Source organism: Coffea arabica, chromosome 2c (assembly GCF_036785885.1).
Source record: "Coffea arabica cultivar ET-39 chromosome 2c, Coffea Arabica ET-39 HiFi, whole genome shotgun sequence".
NCBI classification, from domain to species: domain Eukaryota; kingdom Viridiplantae; phylum Streptophyta; class Magnoliopsida; order Gentianales; family Rubiaceae; genus Coffea; species Coffea arabica.
Window position 1 is genome coordinate 72746063 of NC_092312.1, and position 25749 is coordinate 72771811.

The window sequence follows — 25749 nt, forward strand, 5'->3', positions numbered from 1 at the left end:
AATATTTATATTAAATCAAATGTCTGCATCAGGTATCCAATAAAGATGCATGTTGAAAGGCTCTGCTTTTGTTCGAAAATCAGAAATACTTCCATATGATTTCAGGACATAACAATGACTTCAGATGTCTAAGTCATCATTCAAGATATCGAATACTCAACAAATTTCCAATTCTTGATTGCTTATGGGCCAAAGGTAAACTCGTTAGCATAAAATGATTTTGAAAAACTAATACAGGTTTAGTTGTCCTGTCACGAAGATATCAATCTATGCATTTAGGAAGCCTGCAACTAGCTGGAAACCGTTTGTCTATCCTAATCAAGGATCTATGTACACATTCTTGTCGCGGAAGAGAGAAAGAACCAAAGTATTACTTCCTATATTCACCTGAATTTCTAATGGTAAGAGTGGAAGAATTAACATTGCAGGTAATCAGATTTTCCGGCATAAGCTATGCAAAGAAGTTTGAGATACCCAGCAACAAATACGAAACATTTGGAAATAAAGTGGTGGGATGGTTTACAGGGCCCTTTAAGAAAATATTCCAGAGTAAGAATTCTACCTGGATTAATATTTTGAAGGGGGTAGATGGTTATATCATGCCTGGTTCAATGACCCTTCTACTTGGGCCTCCAGGTATGAACAGTATCCATCTGCACTATTTTTGGAAAGGTGACAACCATCAAATCTGCAATTTTCTGCACGAGTATTGAACCATGATTCCAATGCTGCAGGTTGTGGCAAGAGCACTCTTTTAGAAATATTTGCTGGAAGAGCTAAAGGAGACAAGAATTCTCACCTGCAAGGAGTGGTTATGTACAACGATAAATATGCATCTGAGGTTCATCTAAGCAGACTTGTTGCCTATGTCAGTGGCCAGCTCAACAAGTATGCAGCTTCCCTACTTACCAGCATGACAATTTCTAGCCAAACAAAGAAAGCTTTCACTAGAATATATTTAAAACTCGTTGAATAAGTTCATGAACATTGAAAAGTTTTATTTCCAGAAGAAGGATTCAATTCTGCAGGTTATTTAATATTTGCTGATATCAAGGACTAAAAGAAGTCAATCACTTTTTTGCTGTGTTGCAGTCACCTTTCATAAGTTTTATAAACCTTCTTTTGATATTTACTGCTTTTTCTACCCTAAATCTGCAGACATATTCCATTTTTATCTGTTCGAGAGACACTAGAGTTTGCAAGGGATTGCAGTCAAACACTTCGTCCAGAGAACTTCACTCCTCAAATGAGAAAATTCTTTGCCCATGCACTTGTAGAGGGACAAGATCCATTCTTAGAGTACATATTGGAGATTCTGAACTTGAAGAACATTGAACACAAACTTACTGGAGAAGCTATTTCAGATACTGATCGCCAGAAGCTCACAACAGCGGAATTAGCACTGGGGACTTATGCTGTCATGCTTTATGACCAGCCACTTTCAGGGTCTGATCTTGCAGCTACTTATGACCTGGTGGACACAATAAGAACAGTATGCAGAATTCAACAATCTTCTGCGATCATGTCACTAACGCACTTATCACAAGAAGTATTTGATCTCTTCGACAGAATCATACTTCTAGGCGATGGTCATGTGGTGTTCCAAGGACCTCGACAAGATGCAGTTCCCTATTTCAATAAACTTGGGTCAGTAATAATAAAAATGCATAATTCCAAAAACTCCTAAACTATCTTATAGTATGGTACATTTGATTTCTGGAGGTGCAATCCTAGTGATATAACTCACTATGAGCTATTTTGGTGGAATGTGCAGATATGAGAAGCCATTGCATGTGGAATCAGCTGAGTTCCTGGAAGATATAGTGGCTGGATATGGTTCCCGATATATAGCACCAGAGGCGACTCCTTTGTCAATAGATCAGTTGGTTGGGAACTATAGGAATTCGGATCACTACAAAGACATTATAAGAATTGTCACATGGGACAAAGTGAAGCACACTTACTGGATCGAAACTGAGCCCGGGCTTGGCCTGTCTCTGAAGACACCATCCACGTACAGTTCCTTGGTTGATGCCAAGCCAAGAAAGTTGACAGGTATGTCTGCCCGTCAAACCTCATAGTAATGCTCCAATACACAGGATTCTGGGCACCATCTCGACTGATTACAGACTTCGAAGTTATAGAATAAGAAAAAAATTGTACTTTTGCTATTAATAGTCAACGTAAGCAAAACCATGCTTGGCTGCAGAATTGGTAGTTAGCAAGATTTCTAGCAAAGTTGGTCAGTCAGGAGGAATTGAGAGCACAGGCAGAGTTCAAATTGGAGATATCGTTACAGCATTGTCTGTAAACGGTGAAGAATCGACATATCTGGCATTGGGGCCACAAAGACACCAGCATGAGCATGCCTCTCATGCATACTCTACATTGCAGAAGGCTGCAGGGCATATACGTATTCAAGTGGAACGTTATGAGACAAAGGTACAGATTCTCTTCAAAAAAAAAAAAACTAACTAGAAAAAGGAGACTACAAGGACTTTCGTTTAATATTGTGACAAGCAATTACCTTCAATAGAGCTAAAAAGAAGATGCTAGTTCCAAAATAACTGAAATAACTTTTGGTGATATAGGAGGAAAGTTATCAACCTCAATGGGAGAAATCTCAAACGCCATTTACACAAACATGGTTGAAATCTACAAAAACACTCATCGGTAGGCAAATTAAGATCACCAAACGCCTCCAAATTTTACTCATGCTAAGGCTATTCCAGGTAAGTATCAAATCTTGGTATTAGTCCAAATTAAATATGTTGGAAATAGCTGAACAATGTCACAGCCAATTTTTTGTAATGCCCTCTTAGATACAAATAATGTTGATTCTGTTCATCTGAAGTTTATGCCAACTCTACCTAACAAAGACTACTCCTATTGCAGGCAATCATACTTGGCTTGTTTACTGGGACTCTGTTCTCCAAGCTCGGAGGGCAATATGACCAACAGAAAATGAACTCTGTGAGGGCCTTGGGGTTTGTGTCGACAATGAGCATAATGCTCATAAACTTGGTACAGCTCCCACTTTATTTGCTCCAAAGGCCTATCTTTTATAAGCATCGGGCACAGAAATTCTTTCGAGCTTCCTCATATGTTGTGGCCCATTCCATAGTCAACATCCCGCAAACTCTAATAGAAGTAAACAACTAAATGACTTCCTTTTGCAGAAATATAATAAGAGAAATCTATAGTGCGAGACTGATAGATCTTATGACTACCGTATTTTGCAGGCAGCATCTTATACATTCTCCGTGTATTTTCTGGTCGGGCTATCATTTTCAGGGAAGGGAACAGCTTTGGTTGAATATCTGCTTCTCTTATTCCTGGTGGCATACTTTGGTTCATCAGTTTTTTTCTTTCTAAGTGCCGTATCTTCAATTCCAGAGATTGGGAATGCTTTAGCAGGTACAGAAACTCCTTGCAAAAGCACTTAAAACCACTTTTTCTCCCACATATCATATCATGATTCATCTTGGGCATGCCAAGATTAGTGACACGGTAAAAGACAATATAGTTAGTAAAAGTTCTGTTAAAAATAATTTATCTACCCAACACATGACAGTCCTAAAATCCTACATTTCCATGTGTAGTCACAATCACTTGATTAACAAATCACAGGTCAAATTATAGGTCTGTTCTCCAAAGACGGAAAATTTTTCTCCCCACCTCTCTGCTACAAATAACATTCATCATTTAATATCTTGCAGGTCTTCTGGTCTCAATCTTCCTCTTATTCAGTGGCTTTGTAATATACCCATCCAATATTCCTACCTACTGGAAATGGCTAACATATATAAATCCAATCCGCTGGGCCAATATTTCATATTGCCGATCCCAGTTCCAGTATTATGATGATCCATGCTCCAACTATAGAGGTCAATTTCCTTTCTGTGATCAATTCCCATCAAACACAGTTGGGAAGGCCTATTTGCTCTATTATGAGCTTTTAAATGACAACTTTGGACCATGGTTTCCATATGCTGTCCTAATAGGATGGACAGCAGTTATGACCATATTAGCATTATGGGGTATGAAAACCCTAGAGTTCAAAGGATTAAACCAGTCACTGCCACATCTCAAGAGGAGTACTGTGGTAAGCAACCTTAGGAAAGACAAAGAGAGAGAATTGTCATCAAGTGGCAGTGTAAGTGAGCAAGACTTTTATCCCACCATGGACACCAGACCAACTATACTGCCACCTGGTGTTAAAGTGACAGATGACCGTGGAGTTGAGAGATGGATTGAGGATATTGCCATTGATATGGAGAGAAGAGAATTGGGAATTCCAGTAAAGCCCGTGTCCCTCATGTTTGAAGATCTATCTTTCACAAGGTATCTTAACAAACTAAACTTCTGGCTAGCATGACGATGATTCCTTACTACTCAAAAATGATATAAATGCTTTGTAAGGGAATAAAAATCAGTTTAAATCAAATAAGGCTTGGTCCAGCTATAGCATCTTTCATTTATGTATTTTGTTTTTCACAGTGCTGATACTCATTTAACCGTCCAAACATATTTGTGGGGAAAAAAATCATATACCAGGTTTGACAAAGAAATGAAGAAAAAGATATTGGTTTTCAACGGCATCACAGGCTATGCGAATCCTCAAAACATGCTAGCTCTATTAGGTGGTTCACAAGAAAGCAAGACCACACTCCTGAAATGCTTGGCAGGGAGGATACCTTCAAGTCCCCACCTCCAAGGTGACCTGCGGGCAAATGATGTCATAACTGGAGAAACTTTCTTCAGACTAATAGGCTATGTTGAGATGGTTGATGCACACCAGCCATATCTCTCTGTCCGTGAATCTCTTCAATTCAGTGCAGCACTTAGACTAAACAGAGAAATAGACACCAGAAGCTGTCATATCCATGTTGAGTTAGTTCTGGATCAACTTGGTTTATTGCCTTACTCTAACCAACTTGTTGCTTCACTTCGTGATGCTACAGGGAGAACATTTGAGATAGCCAAGAAGATGACAATTGCAGTAGAGCTCGCCGCGAACCCAAGTATTCTTTTCCTGGAGGAGCCAATATATGGTCTAGATAGTGCAGGGATCTCAAGTATCCTCGCCATTCTTTCAGGATTGTCAGCTTCTGGTCTGAGTATAATTGCAACCCTCACACACCCAACTGTTCGATCACTTTCTTTCTTTGATCAAGCTCTAATTCTAACCAGAGAAGGAGAACAAGCATATTTTGGCCCAATCGGACCAAACTGTGAGAATTTGCTAAATTATTTTTCACCGATCCCAAGCTCCCCCAGAAAGCTAACTGGAGAAAGTCCCATTAGCTTGGTAATGGGATGTTTAGGACAAGGCATTAAAAGTAGGGGAACTCCATCCATAAACTTTGCAGACACTTATAGGGCTAGCTCCCTGCATAAGCAGGTGAATGAAGAGATTGCCGCAATAAAGAATCTACACAAAGTTAGAGTACAAAAAAAGACTGCCCCAGCCTACCCAGCTCCATATTCACGCCAAGCAGGTCTGGTGCTCTTGAGAACACAAAGGTTCTTATGGAGAAATGTGCAATACACGTATGGCAGGCTTACGGGGTGCATCATGATAGGTTTCTTAATGGGCTCCCTATTCTATCAGATCAAAATACTCGGACCTATATGGTGTGACATCAAGATCACTCTACATATACATGCAAGTTATCCTAATTGGAGTAATCTCAGCAAACAACGTAATCCCACAGATTGGTACGGACAGACTCGTTTATTTGAGGGAGAAAAGGGCAGGAATGTATCTGCCAATATTCTATCCGTTATCTTGGGCAGTCGGTGAGATTCCATACTTCTTCATCGCAACGCTTGCAATGGTAGGTATTGGAAATGGCTTGGCGGGAATTGGAACAAGATCAGTACCAGAATTCCTAGAATATTGGCTTGTGCTCTGTGTATTCACTTTGTGTGTCACGTACTTTGGTATGATGGTGACTTTCCTAGCCCCACTGCCGATATTTGCAGCATTTCTGGTTTCAATCCTAACTTCACTCTGGGTGTCAGCTTCTGGAGTAGTTGTCGTGCTGTCGAACATTAAGTTCTACCGTTGGATGTACTGGACCAACCCTTTTCAATATGCAATGAACGCATTGACTTCAATCAGTTTTTACTGCAACCCGAAGACTTGTGCATCAGATTGCAGCTGCAAAAGGCTCCCAGATGGCTCCTATGTGTGGGATCGGTTGGCAAGCTCGCGAGCGCTAGGCCACACAAGGATAAATACGGACATACTCATCTTATCAGCCATGGGCGTTCTGTTTGCCAGCCTAGCCTCTCTCTTCTTTTCCATGTTGAGACACAACAAAAATCCTTCTGTATAGAGTTATATTTCAAATCCCATTCATCTCAGAAGGCATTGAGCTGGTTCACTAAAATCCCAAAGAGACTTGATATGCAATTAATTGAGTTCATCATAAGCTTAGTAGGACTTAATTGTTGGTGGTGTCAATTGTTAAGCTTTGGCAGTCGAGTCAAGTTTGAGCTGTCATAAGGATCTTTAGTCCGCGAATTATGATCAGACAAGAATGAGAAACTTGTCTGCAGGTGTTTTGGTGATAGTTGTAAAACACATTTATTGCGTTAAAGCAAAAATAAACGAACCTTTGGTGCCATACATCTATCTACGGTTTTCACTTGCAGATATCATAATCACTTCTTATTGCACCTTGATTCTCTCCAACAAGTCAGTCAGACATTGATTTGAAATAAGTGTATCCTTCATTCAAAAAAAAAAAAAAAGTGTATCCTAATACACATATACAGGTTCTCTTGCAAAATTTTTTCTTCCTTTCGTCTGTCCTCCGTTCTCAGCCCCGTCTTTATCATGCATGTAAGCGGTGGCAGCTATGGTCTTGAACCTGAGTATAACAGCATGACTAAGTATCCTACACTTGCAAATACTTTAAAAATAATAATAATAACAAAATACCGCCCAAGTATGTTTTGATTGGGTATCTTATAAGCTTTGATATTTACAAATCATCGAGTACTATCTTGCAGAGTTTAGTGATAGGCTCCAGAAATACAAATCAAGACCTGACTGTATTCTTTTCCGGTGCTATTGTAGCTAGGAAAAAAATTTGCAGGCGGTAAAGAAGAACTCTCTTTTATCCTAAACCAGATTACAAAATATGAGTGACCCATTTTTCAGTACTATAATAAGATAAGTTGTAACATCAACCAAGTGAAATAATATAAAGAAACTGATTTGTGGTGTGCAATTCCTAACATGCAAGACTTCAAAGTGAAGGAATTTTAAATCTCTAAGCTATGCATAGGCGGCTCCTGGCCGTCATCAAAAGTTAGGATCAGTGTTTTCAACAAAGCCTACTATCAATAACTTCCAAACCAATAAAGCTTGTTAACATCTCAAGAACATCCATGTCATAAGATTGTGTACATGTTAAAATTGCGTGAATTGTTACTAAAAAGGTTACTAACTTATCTTTGAAAGTCAAAGATCGAACAACTACAGATTTCAATTTGGCACTTGAGGAGCTTAATTAGCCTCAGGTACAGGTATAAATAAAGAAAACAACAGATCCTCACCTGTATCCATGCTTAGCAATGCTCAAGCAAAGATATGTAATCATTTTCTGGATCCAGACCCACTGAAATCAGATATTTTTACTCCAATCTATTATATAAGTTGTTGATCTTGAAGTTCCCTAAGTTAATGATTAAAAAAGGAAAATATTGTTCCACTCCATATGCAACCCATTTATAGTCTATATCAAAAGCCCACAAATGATGCTACAACAACGCCTAGGAAATATTAAAGCCATATATTTTTAGCCCTCTAAATAAGAAAAACATCGTAGAATTATTAATGCTGCCACATATTCTTAGAAAAATGACAAATTAGCCCTCAAATGAGTCTTGGTGAAAATTCCAGAATGAAATAACATGTGGAAAGGGTAACTCAAAGCAATTCTTCATCATTCAAGAGCTATGAGGTGCTAGAACTACAACATTAAGGAAATGTGCAACCCTTGTCCTTTGATCCATATAACCACAAAAACATATCTAAATAAAAGCTAATAGCAAAAAAGACATGGAAACTGATGCATAAAGTATGAGGCAAATACCTATCCCCAATCAATAAAGGGTAAAGGAGGATATCCAGCTTCTGGAGGAGGCATCAAGGATGGAGGTAGGTTGCCCCATGAAATTTGCACATTCTGACTGGACATCTGACCTATTTCAACCACGAAGATAACAAGATTAGATGGAAACAAGTTAAGAAAGAATATGTTTAATATTACTTCTAATACTGAGAGTAGAGCAAAAAGGGGAAAAGAGTAACTGGTCAATATGCCTTTAAAAGGATTTGATGGAATTATTTGACTACCAAGATTATTTTGTAATCAACCATTATCAATGAAATTTACTGCTAAATGTAAAACCAATGGGGGAAAAAAGCAGTATCAGATATTCTTCAACCACAATTTTGTGAAGTCTATTGGTAGGAATAACTATTCATAACCACCCCTTCTCCCTCCTCTTCCCCCAATAGACTCTCCTTTAATTAACAAAAAAGAAAAGCTTTGAATACTACAGTAAAACAATGTGTTTGATTAAGTAGCTCTATCTGGTTCTGCCTTTAAAAGGCATGTAGACCAGCGGACAGAGTACTTCCCCATGGACTCCTCTTGCCAAAAAGCAAAAATAGCCTAGCAAACTAAAGCCTTTCCTGCATCAGGATGGACTACAACTAAAATGGTGGCTATCCAAGTTGTGTCACTCTTTGTTCTCTGTGCTCAAATTATGAAAATAAGCTGTAGTATGGTAGTAATTGTAGTTATAAGAAGGTGATACAGAGAACATAGGATCAATGGCATAGGCATCTTCAGTTTCAGCTATTACTATAAATCTACCAAAAACCTGATTTCAGTTTCAGCTATTGCTATAAATCTACCAAAAACCTGATTAGTAACTTCATAAAACACAAGTTAGAAGGGGTAAAACCTAATGTTACCCTTCATTTTTTTTAATATAAAGAAAAAGCATCATCTATGCAGATTGGTACTCAGAGTTTGGATGGGCTGTTTCAAGTCTGGTCTTAGGATTCCATACAAGCAAAGTATCAAGCCTTTTGACAAGATTTCTGATGACTAACAGTTACATGGATGGACAAGATCCCAATTCATATTCATGCCTCCTAAATCTCATTATCATCTCCTTGTATTCAAAAACATGCTGTTAAATTGGGCTCATATCGAAGCTTTCTAATCACTGATGTATTAGTATAGCACAGAAATTGACAAATGACTTCATAGTTTACAATTACATCCATCATAAGACTTATATCCCCCTACCCCAATTGACCAGAGTGCTTTCAAAACGAGTTCTGCTACCCCTCTTTGGTTATTGCTAATCCATTTGATCAGGTGTATATTTGCTTTAAGATATCTAGTACGTGTTTGGTCCAATTATTGCCCTAAGGTTGAGTCTGCACAGAAGAAAATATCCCGATCCAACAATACAAGGAAAGCAAGCAAGAAAGACTGCATGCAAGATTAAAATATAATAACACAACCAGATCATTGAGACAAAAGAGGCACCTGGCAGCACTTGATCATTCGGATTTTGTTTCGGATGATAGTACTTACAAGAATCCCCATATTGGCAAGAGCCCTGAGAATATCAAAAGTTTAGGAGATTAATCAAATATAATTCGCCAACAATTCAACAGATGTCATGCCATACAAATACAAATTCCTTCAATTTAGTCGCTATCAATAAAAAGCAAACAAGAAATTCAAATCATCTAACTAAAAAAAAAAAGTACATGAGGAGTGCATTTCCCTTGTTTGTTAATTGACAAGTAAAAGTGCTATAGGCTAAATGTCCCGTAATAAAGTTGTTCAAGTAAAATTGAAGGCATTTGTCTTTACCGTTCGAACAAATCGATTGCAAACACCTTGTTTTCCCAAGGTCCCTGGATCAGGAATCTGATTTACATCTGCTAACAGAAATAATAACATTTGCAAAACTGTAAAAACACAAACAATTATAGAATCAACTTAGGGATTAAAGCAAGCTAAAAAAAATAAAGAAAGGAAATGTAAATAAGCAGGGTAGGAAGAAAGGGAACTAACAGCGCAAGGAGTCGTACCAGAGAGCTTTGGCCCTCTGGTGATGGACGCCTTGGAGATGGCGCTTCCGGGCGGCGGCGGTGTCTTGGAATTCTTTGTCGCAGTAATCGCAGTAATACTTCCCCAACGGCATTTTTTAACTGAGTTTGCTCGACTGCTTGGCACTTTTATATACTATCTTGTAAGATTTGGCACAATACAACTGTTCATGTTTTTTCATCGTTAATTAACGGGATAATTTCAGAAACCTCCCTGAGGTTACAATTTCACTGAGTTCTTCTAAAATTTGAAAAATTATACTTACCTCCCTTGATTTGATGGTTTTAATAACATAATATTGACTTGGTCAATTTTTTAAATGAGTATCCAAAAATACCCTTGTGTAATGAGTTTTAATTTATTTTTTCATATAATTATAAGATCATTTAGTATAATTATAAGGAAAAGGTGCAAATTTTTCATGTTCATATCCACTATTTGATAAACAACTATAATAATAATTTTATTACTATGATATGATACTTTTGATGGTATTTTATTATGGATTTAAATTTATAAGATAGAAAAGAAAACGTTGAAATAATTCATTTAGAGTTTATGAATTTTTGGAGTAGTGGGATTATCATAATTTAGTTATACTTTTGGACCATTTCTTTTTTATTTATTGTTAATTTTAATACCAAAAAAATAAAAAACAAAGATCAGTAAAACCATTGGATTACATATAAAATTAACTCGTCAAAAAAATTATTAGTTAGACATTTGGTTATAATAGAAATTAGAAGCAATAATGGTAGTTTTATAGTTTTATCGGAGAAAAAAAAAAGGAATAAGAAGGAAAAAGAATGAAAAAATAATTTTAAAACTCATTTTAAATATAAAGCATACCAAATAAGGAAATTTTATTAAAATATTTAAGGGTAAAATTATCATTTTAAATGACAGGAGAGGTATGTATAATTTTTCAAATCTCAAGGGAACTCAGTAAAATTGTCGGAAACCTCAAGGGAGGTTTATGAAATTATTCCTTAATTAATTGACTACTTAAAATGATTCACCCCAATGATTTCTCGACATTGGGGTCATCATAGTTAATTGTTGAGGTCATCAAAGTCATAGGGTGTTATAATACATTAATGCATATTTGGAGATTATTATCGTAATTGCTTGAAGCAGAAAAAGAGGAAAAGTTGATGATGGTCTCTGCCTTTTATTTTGAAAGATCTTCTTCATCAAAAATATCAGAGGCGCGTAAAAGAAAGACCACAAAAATTGTGTTGTAAAGAGCACAAGGAGTTTGAGAATACAAGGAGGCTTTTGCTTGTTTCGAATTTAGTTATTTTATTCTCGACCAAATACAAGTAGGGTGAACATATTTTTCCAAGTGTTTAGTTTCACCGTTTTTTTGGTATTTGTATGCATGCACTTGTACATTTCATGATGCGAATACATTTATCTTATCTGTAGTGTCAAGAACTCCCAAGCGCAATGTGCACAGATCCTAAGCCAGTCATTGACTATGACACCAAAATGTTTTTACTTGTTCTCCTGCAATCCTTCTACATCTACATATAAACCATCGAGTTTTGGTTCAAGGAGCACCAAAAAGGGAGACTAAGTCCCTCTTTGGATCCTAGGTTAGGAGTCAAAAATTCATCTGAAGTGAAAGAAAAATTTTAAAAAGATGTCAGAGTACTCCTTTAATTTAATCGGATTTGTATGTTTATTAGCTCCTAATACAGTTTCTTTAAACCTCTCCTGCACCCCCCTATAGAATAAGATAAATCAAGTTATTAAAATGTTATAGTAGCCGGAAAAAAAATAAATACTAAAACTACATATACTACTATTATCGTCATAAATTTCTAGCATTTTATGAACCTATGTCTGGGCGGCTTGCGTGTGACCCCATTCAACTAGCACAAGTATAAATTAATACTACCAAACTGGAAGATATAGAAAACTCTTAAAAGAAGGATCCAATAAGCGAATGAGTAATCAATCCTGCGGGAGAGCAGCTTGATGTAGGGGCACCAGGCTTTTCGTATAATGAATGCAACGATGCTCATAAGAAGTGGGTGGTCTTCCAAGTTTCTTAAAGGTATTCTGGTCAAGATGATAAAGAACCAAGCCTCTTTCACCACAATCCAGCCACAATTCTCCATTCTGAAAGTGCACAACCTCTAATCTCCGGCTGAAGCTGTAACATTCCGATTCCAGAGGTCGAGGACCATATAGGTTTGGCCGAAGACACCATTTTCTAACCCAAGCCCAGCTCGCGTAGTCCTCGAGCAACCATATATCAATGACGGTATAACCCCGATACACATTACAGAAGGATAGATGTTCATCCACCACTAAAAGCCGCATATTTCTGTGATTCACTCTGGAGTTGCACTCGCCACCAGGATGAGGCAAGGTAGAGAAATCCTCGGTATCCATCCCAAAAATTGTTATTCCACTGGTGCAAGGTGGGATATCTTCCTCAGCAGTACGGCCGCAACTTGTGATCCAATGAAGAGCTCCATTGCAGATTGCAGGTGGGGTATCATACTGAGGGGGAGAACCTGAAGGTGGGCTTTTTATCTTTCTCCAACTCCTTCCTCCGAGGCTGTAGATAAAGAACTGGAAACCAATACACAGGTAAAGAATCTTAAGTTCGTTTGCCGATGGATCGTAAAAGAAGGCACGTGAACGACCTTCATTAGGACCATCTAGAACCAATAGTTCTTGTGTTAAAGGGTTGAATACATAATAACGCCAGCGAGCAAAGGCATCCCTGAACAAAAGAAGTCCATGACATGAATCAACAACTTCGGTGTCACCTTGACTCATCTTTATTTCAGGCCTAAGCCGCAATTTTTTTATTTTGTTCCTGCGGTTGCTTGCTTGATCCAAAATGTAGAAAGCCAATTTTCCAGTTACCCTCGGATCCTTTAGATCCGTGGCTTGCACAAAAATGAGTGGAGCAGACCTATCCAGGTGCAATTTGATAAAATAATCTGAGGAAGTCAATGATCTCCAGCGCCTGCACACCCTTCGACAGTCTGCGACGCGATCTGCAGGAAGTCTAAGCAGGTTGTCTATCACGACATCGTCAGGAAGCTGTGCAACAACGTTATCACTGCCACGAAACGATAATGCGCTAATTATCCTTCTCAAAACAAGGGCAATGCATGCGAAGCACCACCGGAGAGCTATGTAGCACCACCGGAGAACCACGTTTGAGGCGGCCAACCAATCAACAATGTCCAGTCCTTAAAAAAATACTCGAGTATAAATAATAGCAAGAAGAAATTAATATCGACATGCCGGAACAACATGGAGATAATACGACGGGGAGGGGATTGAGATGAACATTGTAGTCTAAAATCAAGATTCCAGAGACCCAAAAAAAAAAGTGGAGGAATTAAACACTTTTAGTAGTTGAATTTGCTGAAAGTGTACAACAGACATAACACAGAGTTCGCCAGACCAAGAAAACTCCAAAGACTTTGCTATATCCTGAAACAGATTTGATCTATGAAAAAAAAAAAGGGGGCTGAGGTAAATGACATAACACAGAAAGCCATACTCAAAGATTTTTTGGAGATCAAAACAAGTTATATATCGTTTTACCTTCATCCCAAACAACAATCAGCACGTTACAAGTACGGCGTTTACATGTGCAGAAAATATTTTTCAATCCAAAGCAAGTTCTTTTTTTTTTATGGGAGGGAGTCGGACGGGCCATCCGTGCTGGGTTTAAGGGATGCGGAAAAGAGTCGGAAAATAAAAGGGATATTGGGGAGAGAGAGGAAACGAAAAAGCGAGGAATGCTTTGTGACAAGAAATTTGTTGTAGAGCAAACTCCTAGTCCTCGAAGCCCTGGATTGCTTTGTGACTTTAAGAGGAAAGAGTACGGCAAAAGGATACCTTTCTTTTGGAGTTTACTTGGAAGTGGTTTTCAGACCACAGTTAGGAATAGGATTATGCTTCGTTTTCAAGGTACTTGGGTCTGATTTCCTAGAAAATTTTACAGAGGCTGTGTTTGATAATTTGATTCAGCACTTAAACTTAATGAATTGAGACTTTAATATGTTCAAATATGTTTGATAATAAAAAATAGAATATCTTAATTAATTAATCAACTTTGCATTATGTAGATAAAATTTATTTAAAACAACAACTGATAAACGATTCACTTATTACTTAATGCAGAATATGCTTAAATATTCAAATTTTAGTACGTAACAATTTAATTAAATTAATGGATTCAGATTTCAAATTTCGGCTTTCAATTTTATCAAACACACGTACAGTCAATTTATATATATATATATATATATATATATATATTAGAACTAGATTTTAGTGCTTGATGGTCCGTATTTTCTTTCTTTAAATACATTCAGCAAGAATTTGACGCAATGCTTACTTTATCACTGGTGGCTGTGCCTGGGACCCTTGGCAACTGATTCAGCTATTAACATTTATAGGGATGCTGCTATATCAAATTCAATATCGTTGTCCATTGAAGACTTTGATGTGTCCAGATGGGAGCTAGTTTCATATTGGAAAATGGAATCCAAAACCCTCCTTAATTAAAGCTTCATCATTCAATCATAAACCATGAAAAGGAGGCCGATGGTGACAAGCAAGTTCCGTGGAGAATTCATGATCGTCACTTAAGAAGCTTCATAATCCAGCTTCAGCCTTCCCACATACCATAGCAGTCTTGAGAGACGGACAAGGGGCTAGTACAATTTGGCCTCTTGGGCAATCGAAATAGTTATTGTACTTTTTTCAGAAGGTGTTATGTGTTTAAAATCATTGTTGTATTAACATACCATAGAGTTGATCTACAAGAACAAAATTGTATGTATGTACAACAAAGAAATGCAAGAATACGCCAAATCACGTGAAATGTACAATAATAACTGCATCATTGTACGAAAATCCCAATTGTATTGGCTTCTTCTCCCTTCCCTTGAAAGACATATATATATATATATATATATATATATATATATATATATATATATATGGTCGTACACAAAAAGTGAGAGTGGCATCAGTCCCCTTCATGCAACTGTTGGACTTTGGTCCAATGGTTGAGAAGAGTCTCTTGGAGCGCTCCCGAGGTTCAAATCCCGCCTAATGCATTGCAAGGAAGCACAAAGGAAGAGTCCAGTAATCTAATTTGGTGGTTCACACCCCAACCCCTTTCAAAGCCTAGTTGGACTTCCCCCTCCCCCATAGTATAGACGTAGTGTAGATTGTTACCGATAGACCACAAAAAAATTCAGTCCCCTTCATACCCTGGAATAACTTTGAGAAATTGCACATTCACAGGCAGGATTATTAAAGCTACATATCACCCCCGTGACAATTGCACATTGAGGAAACAGATAAAATTGCATGTTTGACCAGAAAGTTGCAGCAGTAGGCTAGCTTCACATGTTCAGCTTGAAAACTCATTTCCTCTAGGCTGTTGCCGAAGATTCCTGCACAATAAGCTCAACATATGTGCAATAAAATGATAACCATGTAGTGTGGTTCCAAGTGAAGGTACATGGATATCTGATTATGAAGTCAAATCCACTGAATAAAGCAAATTGGTGCTCCTGAAAGATCTTCAAGCACATGGATTGATGTTTGCCAACTATAAATTCTATCTACAGTACCTTTAGCTCTGCCACTTACATGATAACCAAATTAACCAAAATCAATTAAATGTCCAACATACTACAAATTTCTCCATAGATTTCATCCACTACTTTGCACCCCGTCTGAAAGAAAAATAAAAAACAAAAACAACATCCACCAACTGCATCACTTTGGAGCAAATTAACAAGGATAAAGCATCAGCAGAAGATAAATGTATCAAATTCCCTTCTCATACAAGAGTTAATTCGGCACACCTAAAGCGAAAGACAGTTCACTAACAAATTAGTGAGGCAACACTGTTCAACAAGTAAAAGAGCAGAATTCCCTAGTTAAATATGACTTCAAACCTAACAATTTTGCTACCCTAAAGAACAAAATCTTCAGAATATTCAAGTTTCAATGTACCTGTGTGAAGCTTCAGCACATACAAACTATTCTATAAGGATCTTCTTCAGGAATACAAAATCATTAAATAGGTGACTTGAACAAGAGAATTCGGTATCTCAATTATTCTAGCATATACAAGGAACAAAGCAAATCATTGCTTGAAGAAGCAATTTATGAACCAGCAAATGTCTCATTGTGCATGCCAATTAATTGTTCTGTTCCCACATGGGCCAGTGTACACTGTAACTGTTTTTTTGCACATCAATGTGCTAAGTCATTCTCTCCTTGCACTTAAAAGATGATTCCTTGATGTAGAAAATTAAAGTGTTTACAGCCATCTTACTTGTTAGATTAACCAATTCCTTTTTGCTCTCTCTCTCTCTCTCTCTCTCTCTCTCTAAGCTACACTAGCCTACCTTTTTCACTATACATTATTCTCAACATCAATAAACACAAGCAATATCACATATGTATAAAAACTGAAGCATAAGCATTGTGCTAATTTTCTGTACACAGTTATATTTAAATCCTAGCCATTTACAAATTTATTGTGCTCCAGCCAAGAAATAGTAAATTTCTCCTTAAGAAAATCTTTACAGGTCATTTGATAGGGTCAGTCAATTTCACATATTATTGCAGATGAAGCACGAGTTTAAACTAAAAACTCACTAGCAAAACCTGCCAGCCGGAGCAAAATGAAAAAAGAAAACCCAGAGAATAAAGTCAGATAACAACTGCCAAAGTTAACTAGTTAGACAGTGCTATTGATCCGGTAGCTCCCCATTCCAATTAAACAACTATCCTCTTAAATGGTAAACTTGACTGTGTCAACAAACAAGACAGAGAAAGAAATCCACCACCTATTTTACATATGTAAGTAAAATTGCTTGGACTACATCCAGTAAACAGATATGCTTTATGTTACCTTCTGGGTTTGACAATCTAACTTGAAGCAAAATAAAAAAGAAAAAACCTTAGGCAATTCATATTATTCTTTACCTAAACCTGGCCCGCTTGGTAAGGCTGCCGCCAGAATTTCTTCTCTCAGGTGCCCGGGCTTTTCCAAAAGCCTTCATTTTTCTTCTCTTTCTGTCCTCCTCGCTATCCGATTCATGTCCTTTCTCCCTATCTGCATTGCTTGCTTCCCTTTCCAACTCTTCCCAAGTTTTTCCCTCATCTTCTTCAGAATCTTCATCAGAATCGTCTTCTTCATCGTCCTCAGATTCCACAAGTGACTCGCTGTCATCATTCTCCTCTTCTGAACCTGAGTCAGACTGTGCATCTGAAGGGACATATCCTTGATCCGATTCCTCTGAGTTCTCAGAGTCTGAATCACTAGCCTCCATGTTCAGAAATTCCCATCCACCATCCTCGATAAACTTTTCAGGGTCATCTGTAATTGTCTTCAATATTGGGCGCCAGTTCAGATTTAGCCTGCTCTCATAGTACTTAAGATCTGTGGTATCAAGCCATTCCTTTATACCATCAAGTGCCGTAGAAGGAATAGAATCAATCCGCATAACATCTTTCTTGAAATCTTTGAATACAATAGTCATATCAAAATTCTTCTGTCCAAGACCAACTCTCTCCAAATTAACTATCTCAATCTCGCTGAGAGTAACTACCACAAAGGGTGTCTCTATGAGCTCAACCAGACAGCTTGAAGTGGGAACAATAAAAGCAGATGCTTTGTGGGGTACCCCATGGAAGCCAAGCTCTCGCAAGGGCTGATCAAACTCCAAATCAAGGGCTTTAAATTGAGACTGCCCCCAGAGGTCATTTACTCTATTTACAAAGTTCTGGAAATCCAAGTTAATCTTGTTCCTCCTATCCCTCTCCCGTTGTTCTTCCTCAATTTCATCAGGGTCATATGCAGATCTCTTCCCACCTCCAATCGTCTGCACCACATCCATTACTTCAACATAGAATTGGACATCTTTTGTCTTCTTATTTCCCACCATTATGTGATTGTGCAGATGAAAGTGCAGGAGGGTGATCATTTCCTTCTCTGCTGGTTGGAAGAATGCGTGCTTGATGTTTGCATACATAATATCAACTCTCTCGTCGGGCCTTGAAGTTGAATACCGAAGTCCATTTGTATGTGCTTCAAGTGTCCCAGTTAGCTTTCTTCCACGACCGCCAAACACTGGACGAATCCACAGGTCAGTCAACTTCATGGGCTTAAATTTGGATCCAGCAAGTTGAAGTTTCTCTTGAGTGACTAAAGTTGCTCTCTCAGCTTTTTCTGATTCGCGGGACGCAACCTGCCTGCGAAGGGTTTTAATTTGTTGCACTACTTCACTAATGTGCCTTGGATCCTTGGAGCGAAATGAAACTTCCTTAACATATATAGAACCTTGAAACTTCATTGTGTTTGAATCATGAGGGTTGAAAGGAGTTCCAGGTACATTAAAGATTATGCGAATGTAGCAGGAACGATTTGTATCTTGCTGGCTAGACACACTCTTCACATGACCAACATGGAAAGGAACCACGGTTCCATGAATAGGCAAGAGGATGGCCTCATTCCTCTGGTCAACCTGGATCATAAAATCTTTAGGAGGAGGCAGATCATTGACATTCTTATATGCAATCAATTCACTAGAAGGCTTTCCAGAGCCACGGTTATCTGCAACTCCAGATCCAGTACCAGCAAGCCTCCTAGCAGTCTCCTCATTCTTTTGACGGGCCAGTTCAGCTTGGTGTTGCCTCCTTAGTTCCTCCTTTGACATCTCGTGGTTCACCGACCTCAGTGTTGCCTTAGATGGGAGTACCTCAGCATTGCCAGTTTTAGCCTTCATCTTTGGCTGCTCTTCTTGTTCATCTTCATCTTCATCCTCATTGAATGAGTATGCCACATCATTCACAGCTTTAGAACTCAGTGAAGTAATCACCTCTGGGGCATTTTGACTGACAATAACCGTGTCAGAAAGCAAAAGAGAGAATTTTTGAGTTTTTGGGTTTTTCGTCTCTGTTTGTAGATTCTGAAAACCAAGAGATACATTAAAAACCATGCCTGCTTTCAAAATTTTCTCATTCTTGCCATTAAGATTATGACCTGACTCGCGAAATTCAAGGCCAATTCCAGTTCCTGCAGATTTTGTCAGGCTTGGAACTAATTCTGCTGCCTCCTTTTCAACTACTGCAACAGCTGCTTGGTATGCATCACCAGCCTTGCTTCCAGGTTTCAAAGCAGCGATTGTCGCACCCTGTGCCTTAACAAGGACTGCATAAGCTTTTTTCTGAACTGGATTAGCATCAATTAAAAAAGTCCGAGCAACATTTGAGCAGTAGCTGTTATAACGAGCACCAATGGCACAAATGATTACACTGGTAGAGTCATAGTAAAGATTACTATCATTGCTAGCTGCACTAGGCTTAAGATCAAACTCTCCCCCACTCTGAAATATAGGCGGGTAACAGATATCAACATTTTCAGCTTTAAGCTTTACCTTAATCTTTGCAGGTTCCAATATAACCTTTTCTGTGTCATCCATCAATGAGGAGTGAGAAACTTTCTTTTCTTCATCAATTACTTTTTCCAACCTTGGGACCACAAAATGCTTCATAACTGATGAAGTCAGGTAAGCAGCTTTTTTCACATTTGTGATCTCAGCTTCATCTTTAATTGCAAATAGGTCTGAGAAGCCATTAGTTATATCACAAAGCTGAAAATTTGCACTCTTCAATTTCTGATCCCAGGTTTCCAATAGATTTCCTTCAGGGGCCTCTCTCGCAATGTGCCCAACCACAGGAGTATCACCACCATCCAATCTTGATTGGGCATGCACAGCACGAAATATCTTATCCATCAATGTAGTCCCATCATCATTTTTGGCCTTCACATGGATCACAACTTCTACCCCCATAACATCCTTAGCAGATCTTTTCACAACTTCCAGCAAAGACGCCTTCTTCTGGCTACACAAGAAATGGATCTGCTTCTTCATAAACACCATGATTGTATCCGGAAACTCATATCCGACTAACCAAACATTCAGGGCTGATGATTTCAGGTACCTCAGATCCTCTGAAGGTGGAGGAGTCGCTATAGCAAGAACTTCAGAAGCACCCCATAAATCATTGTTATATTCAGTCCAATGAGAGTACAGCATCTTTAACCGCTTACTGAAATTCTCCAGATTAATTGCATATGAAGTGGACCCTCCAGGAACCTTGCTATTATTGCTTTTAGCATTGCCATTACGACGATCCGCCATTAAAAGGGTTTTAACTTATACGCCTCAGGTCCTCAAACAACAAAACAAGTTATTCAACAATTGGGATCACCTGTAACCATTAAAAACAGGAAAACCATTACTCTGTAATCTGCTCACCGCTCTTTTTCTACATTTTCATTTAAACTTTGCCAAAGCAAAAGAGAGAGCACCAAGAAGTAGCCACATCAGCTTTTTCCTTTCTATCAATTATATCGATGAACAATTAATCTCTCCCACAATAACATTGTAGAAAATGTTTTAAACAAGCACATTTAAATTCAAGCAGTAACCTCCATTCAAATTTTAAGTCTAGTCTCCTCATTTCCAGCAGAGGCATGCATCTAAACTTGCTCGTGTGAAGATTTGTTTACACCGTCTCTGTAGCGTAGCAAAAGTTAAACCTTGCAACCATATGTACAAGTACAAAAGTTTCAGATTTAGCTCAAATTGAGAAACTGAAAGAGAACTGGACCGATCATTTTCAGCTTTAAAATCATCAAGAATTGCTATTGACTTAAGCGCTGCCTATAAGTTAATTTAGCTTTCATTTTGAAAACAATCACCAATTGAGCTGGTTTCCATTCATTTCTTTTCCTCCCATAATTCATCAGAACAACATAAAATCAAGGAGCTCAATTAAGGAAACAAAAGGTAGAGTCTGATTAAACTCACACTGGGATTGGTCTGATATGAGAAATGAAGATTGCCGATCCTTGATTCACCTATTAGAAGAACTCAGAAAGTGTTAGCTGATCAGATAACTCCAAAATCGAAGAAACAAAGAAAAGAACCAGTATAATTTCAGAAAAGCTTACCGATTGAGGCTTTTACCCGATGATGGATCCATTATCTTTGCCAAGATCAGAACAGATAACCCACATCGTGATGTTGAAGTATGTTAATTTGGGTAGGTAACATAGTTGGATTGATTTATTAAAGACTAACCAAGGGAAGTCAATGGATGATTCAATGGTATTGATTGAAATGAAGAAACGTTGTATATATAAAGTGTTTTAAAAGGAGAAGATTTGGTTTTTGCTGGGTGGGGGGGGGGGGGGGGGGGGGGAGAGAAAGAGAAGGATGGGTGCACTGGGAGATAGATTATTTGCGGCATATGAGATATTTATGGGTATTTTGTATTAACTATTATGGGACGTAAGCAAGCCAAGCCCAGTGGGTGGTAAACAAATCGGGTTTATGTAGCCAAACCACGAACCAAACTATTTAATTCTCGAGTCTATATTGTTCTTGAGGCAATTTCAATTTCAGAAATCATCATTATAGAATCGTTCTTTATTATGATTTTAAATCTCAATATAGTAGTAATTAGGATGAATTCATGTCATTTGCATTGTATATTTGGTAAGTAAAAGATTATTTCTACATTAAATTTCAAGTATTATTCAAATCAATTCCATCACAGCTGTAAATCTCGGATTAAATCCTACTATAAATCAAATGAATAAGAAAAAAATTATCAAGTAAATAGATATTTGAGTCACAAATTTAAAAAAAAAAGTATGTGTGTGTGTGATGATGATGTTTTAAGATATTCTTCCTCTGCTATTAATATAATTTACTAGAAATAAAATATACACAGAAGAATGTTGATTTTCATGAAGACACAATGGACCAATTAATATCTGCTAACTTTGAATATAACAAATATGAGCAAAGCCTCATCCGTTCTATATTTAAAAAAAAAAAAGTAAACTAAAAATTAATCTATTCCTCATCATGGATTATGTCCAAAGTATAAGAACTAATCTTATGAATTACATGATTATAATCGTTACTTACTAAATAACAAAAATAGCAGCACGTATGAATAGGGGTGGGCACGGGTCGGCTACCCGCCCCTAACATGATTTGGCTGACCCGACCCTAATATATCGGATCAGCCATTTTGCGACCCAAACCCGCTCCTAATAATTCGGGTACCCGAATAGCGGGTACCCGAAAAAAGGGGCGGGTCATAGGGTACCCGCCCCTAAAAAAAACTATTTTTCAATAAAAAAAATTTATTTTCTACTTAATATCAACATGTTTTTTAATAAAAAAAACATGCTTTTCCAATTAATATTGGTAGAGATATTGTAATTAAAGTCCATACATCACCATTTTCACACATTTCATCCAATAATCAAATCGATCTCATAAATTTAGTACATATTAGAATATCTAATGAACAAAACGAAGTTTCATAATAATTTTGAGTACATCACCATTTTCACACATTTCATACTTTTACAACACAACAAACACAAGGATAATAAGTATTTGGTAACTTCCCCAAGAATATTATGGTATAAGACCGCATCTCAAATAAGTCAATTGTGAAATCAAGTTCGGAAAAGAATTGAATAGAACTAATTATTTTTGAAAAAAATATAACCAAAATAATGTTAAAAATCTTCCCCAACTTCTTTACATCTTTGGAATAGACCTTATGGTATTAAGGTGATGAAAAAGAAAAATAAATTTCTTACACTAAATAAAAGAGACAAATTTAAGAGATATAATTGCAAATGAATGACACAAATATTTTAATTATCTAACTAACAGAAAATTGAGACTCCAAACAAAAATCTTTGATTGAATTGATGCAAGATTTGCAGGAAAGATCGATGGAGGTAGAATAAAAATAAAAAAGATGAAAGGGATGAACAATTTTTATAACAGAGTTTCACAAATTTATTTTTCATTTTGTTCATGTTTCACCGAGAATATTCACTTTCTTCAAAAAAAATGAGAAGAGTAGATCATATAGGATTAGAATATGAGGCTGCGAGCCACTTCACTTGCACTTAGGATTAAAAATTACAAAATTATAAAATGATCCCTACTTTTTTAATATTTATAAAATATACCCTGCGGGTCGGGTACCCGCGGGTTTTTATTTTTTTGATCCGTATCCGTATCCGATTTTTCGGGTACCCGACCCTCATCTGCCCCGCTAAAAAAAATCGGATCGGGTATCCTATTTTTCGGATCGGATCGGATCGAGTTCATCGGGTTTTCGGATCGGCGGGTTTTTTTGCCCACCCCTACGTATGAAACAACAATCGTAGCTAAGTGATTAAGGACTTAGGTACATTTTGCTTAGAACATGGTCCACAATTCCATAATTGGATACCGTTGAAACAAAATTATATTAATTCTTACAACTAAGGTGCAATTTGTGAGAAGTTAATTATATTCGTGGGCTTAACCGATCTCTAGAATTTGGTCTTGGGCTGACTTAAGTTTTCTGGGCTCTCTAGTCCATCAAACCTAAAACCAATTGTGAGCCATGGTACTAATATCTAAAACCACTATATATATATATATATATATATATATATATATATATATATATATATATATATATATATATATATCTGTAATCAAAATTTCTCTCATCTTCAATTCAAATTTGGCCACGAAAACTACTGGATATTGTATCCTCTGCGTCGGAGCTATCTTCTTCTTCCCCGAGGCATCACCATTTTTTGGTTCTTGACCAATCATTAGTCATCAAGCATAATCAGAAGTTCAGAATTCCGCCGAACTACTTTCTTCTCTTCCACTAGCCGGTACAATGTACAATTTGGTGGCTTTGTGTGTGTGTGCGCATGCTTGTTGTCGTTTAATAGTTTAAAATTTTAGGAGGTCTTCAGAAGGCTTAGTATGTAAGGTCACATTTTGATTTCATAGTAGATGACCACGTCAAACCATTTGTTATATGAATTTTCACCTGTAAACCCTAGCTCCTTTAAAAGGATTAGTTTTTTTTTAATGAATGCTAGAAAAAGGCCTAATTTTGGGGATTCTTTATGTTTTTGCCTTTATAATAGAAGCATGCATTTAAGTTGGATATATGATTCTCGTGGCTGGTTTAATCTTCGTTTATCAGTACTTAAAAGAACATTTAAGTTGTCTGGTCAATGATTTTATGCAAATACTTTTGAAATTTCGATTTTTTGACATGAGAATTTGATTTTTGCATGCAAATGTTGGATACACTGAGCTTAATTTGCTGCCATTAATTCACAGGTGCATAGGTTTACAGTTTCTCTAAGAGCTACTAGTTATGGCATAGGATTATGTAGTTGCAGTGAAAGCATGCATTAGTTGTGATTCAAATGTATCATGTTCAAGGAGTTCTTCTCCACTGTTGGATGACCTTGAAGATAGATGCAAAAACCTTTTTGATAAGGATGAAAAGTTACAGAAACCAAGTTTATGTGACCAAACCACGAACCAAACTATTTAATTCTCGAGTCTATATTGTTCTTGAGGCAATTTCAGTTTCAGAAATCTAAAACCACTATATATATATATATATCTGTAATCAAAATTTCTCTCGTCTTCAATTCAAATTTGGCCACAAAAACTACTGGATATCTTCTGTCAGTGACATTTTGGCCAAAAAGAAAAAAAATAAGAAGAACAAGAAACATAAGAAGAAAGAGAAAAAGGATACAATTCAAAAGGATGAAGTTGAGCAGCTTGGTACAACTGATAAGCAACCTAGGCCTACCCAAGGATCATATGGCAATTCTGGTCATGTTGTGATTCAAATTTATCATGTTTAGGGAGATCTTCTGCCACTATTGGATGACCTTGAAGATAGATGCAAAGACCTTTTTGAATAGCTTGGTATGACTAATGAGCAACCTAGGCCTGCCCAAGGATCAGATGGCAATTCTGGTCATGTTGTGGTTCAAATGTACCATGTTCAAGGAGATCTTCTCCACTATTGGATGACCTTGAAGATAGATGTAAAGATCTTTTTGATAAGGATGAAAAGTTACAGAAACCTAGTTTATGTGACCAAACTACGTACCAAACTATTTAATTCTCGAGTCTATATTGTTCTTAAGGCAATTTCAATTTTAGAAATCATTATTATAGATTCGTTCTTTATTATGATTTTAAATCTCAATATAGTAGTAGTTAGGATGAATCCATGTCATTTGCATTGTATATTTGGTAAGTAAAAGATTATTTCCACATTAAATTTCAAGTGTTATTCAAGTCAATTCCATCGCAGCTGTAAATCTCGGATTGAATCCTATTGTAAATCAAATGAACAAGAAAAAAATTATTGAGTAAATAGATATTTGAGTCACAAATTAAAAAATAAAGGAATGTGTGTGTGTAATGATGATGTTTTAAGATATTCTTTCTCTGCTATTAATATATTTTACTAGAAATAAAATATACACAGAAGAATGTTGATTTTATGAAAACACAATGAACCAATTGATGCCACTTGTCGCGGGTTGTTTGTTTTTCTATAATCCAACATACCGTGTTGCACTAGCAAACGTTCAAAATTTAAGTTATGAACGGTTGGCTAGTTCAACCTGAATGCTAAACGTGCGGAA

General features: G+C 37.1%; 4 protein-coding genes across 7 annotated transcripts; 1 reads left to right on the forward strand and 3 right to left on the reverse strand.

The window, feature by feature from the left end:
* The first annotated feature begins 1748 nt into the window (after positions 1 to 1748).
* Positions 1749 to 6456, forward strand: LOC113727843 (ABC transporter G family member 45-like). The gene is made up of 7 exons (XM_027252210.2): positions 1749 to 2055; positions 2210 to 2442; positions 2592 to 2732; positions 2896 to 3024; positions 3243 to 3417; positions 3720 to 4344; positions 4558 to 6456. Exons 1-7 carry the CDS (start codon positions 1749 to 1751, stop codon positions 5804 to 5806), a joined length of 2859 nt encoding a protein of 952 aa, XP_027108011.2. The 3' UTR covers positions 5807 to 6456.
* Positions 6457 to 6664: 208 nt separating this feature from the next.
* On the reverse strand, positions 6665 to 10356 carry LOC113727844 (zinc finger CCCH domain-containing protein 3). Of its 4 annotated transcripts, none has more exons than XM_027252213.2 (5): positions 10125 to 10356; positions 9921 to 10018; positions 9588 to 9660; positions 8112 to 8216; positions 6665 to 6881 (listed from the first exon to the last, which is right to left on the reverse strand). In XM_027252213.2, exons 1-4 carry the CDS (start codon positions 10252 to 10254, stop codon positions 8122 to 8124), a joined length of 396 nt encoding a protein of 131 aa, XP_027108014.1. In that variant the 5' UTR covers positions 10255 to 10356; the 3' UTR covers positions 6665 to 6881; positions 8112 to 8121. The 4 variants fall into 4 exon arrangements, with proteins under 4 accessions (XP_027108014.1, XP_027108015.1, XP_027108016.1 ...); XM_027252214.2 differs by having other exon boundaries at positions 8112 to 8221; positions 9921 to 9991; positions 10125 to 10329; XM_027252215.2 differs by having other exon boundaries at positions 8112 to 8221; positions 9921 to 9988; positions 10125 to 10306.
* Positions 10357 to 11914: 1558 nt separating this feature from the next.
* Positions 11915 to 13930, reverse strand: LOC113723727 (F-box protein At3g07870-like). Its single transcript, XM_027246702.2, has 2 exons — positions 13740 to 13930; positions 11915 to 13378 (listed from the first exon to the last, which is right to left on the reverse strand). The coding sequence occupies exons 1-2, from the start codon at positions 13852 to 13854 to the stop codon at positions 12120 to 12122; spliced, it is 1374 nt and encodes a 457-aa protein (XP_027102503.2). The 5' UTR covers positions 13855 to 13930; the 3' UTR covers positions 11915 to 12119.
* A 3010-nt stretch (positions 13931 to 16940) lies between these two features.
* Positions 16941 to 21475, reverse strand: LOC140035423 (FACT complex subunit SPT16-like). The gene is made up of 3 exons (XM_072076380.1): positions 21193 to 21475; positions 21050 to 21099; positions 16941 to 20447 (listed from the first exon to the last, which is right to left on the reverse strand). Exon 3 carries the CDS (start codon positions 20375 to 20377, stop codon positions 17153 to 17155), a length of 3225 nt encoding a protein of 1074 aa, XP_071932481.1. The 5' UTR covers positions 20378 to 20447; positions 21050 to 21099; positions 21193 to 21475; the 3' UTR covers positions 16941 to 17152.
* Between the last annotated feature and the right edge of the window lie 4274 nt (positions 21476 to 25749).

Coding starts and splice junctions, on each gene's coding strand:
- LOC113723727 (XM_027246702.2), bottom strand. CDS start 13,854: ATGGCCCGTCCGACTCCCTCCCATAAAAAAAAAAGAACTTGCTTTGGA. Junction 13,379..13,739: donor GATTGTTGTTTGGGATGAAG/GTAAAACGATAT, acceptor TATTTTTTTAAG/GACTGGACATTGTTGATTGG.
- LOC113727843 (XM_027252210.2), top strand. CDS start 1,749: ATGAGCTATTTTGGTGGAATGTGCAGATATGAGAAGCCATTGCATGTG. Junction 2,733..2,895: donor TCATGCTAAGGCTATTCCAG/GTAAGTATCAAA, acceptor CTCCTATTGCAG/GCAATCATACTTGGCTTGTT. Junction 4,345..4,557: donor GAAGATCTATCTTTCACAAG/GTATCTTAACAA, acceptor ATCATATACCAG/GTTTGACAAAGAAATGAAGA.
- LOC113727844 (XM_027252212.2), bottom strand. CDS start 10,254: ATGCCGTTGGGGAAGTATTACTGCGATTACTGCGACAAAGAATTCCAA. Junction 10,019..10,124: donor CTGGTACGACTCCTTGCGCT/GTTAGTTCCCTT, acceptor GTGTTTTTACAG/TTTTGCAAATGTTATTATTT. Junction 8,222..9,587: donor GAATGATCAAGTGCTGCCAG/GTGCCTCTTTTG, acceptor TGGTTGAAATAG/GTCAGATGTCCAGTCAGAAT.
- LOC140035423 (XM_072076380.1), bottom strand. CDS start 20,377: ATGGCGGATCGTCGTAATGGCAATGCTAAAAGCAATAATAGCAAGGTT.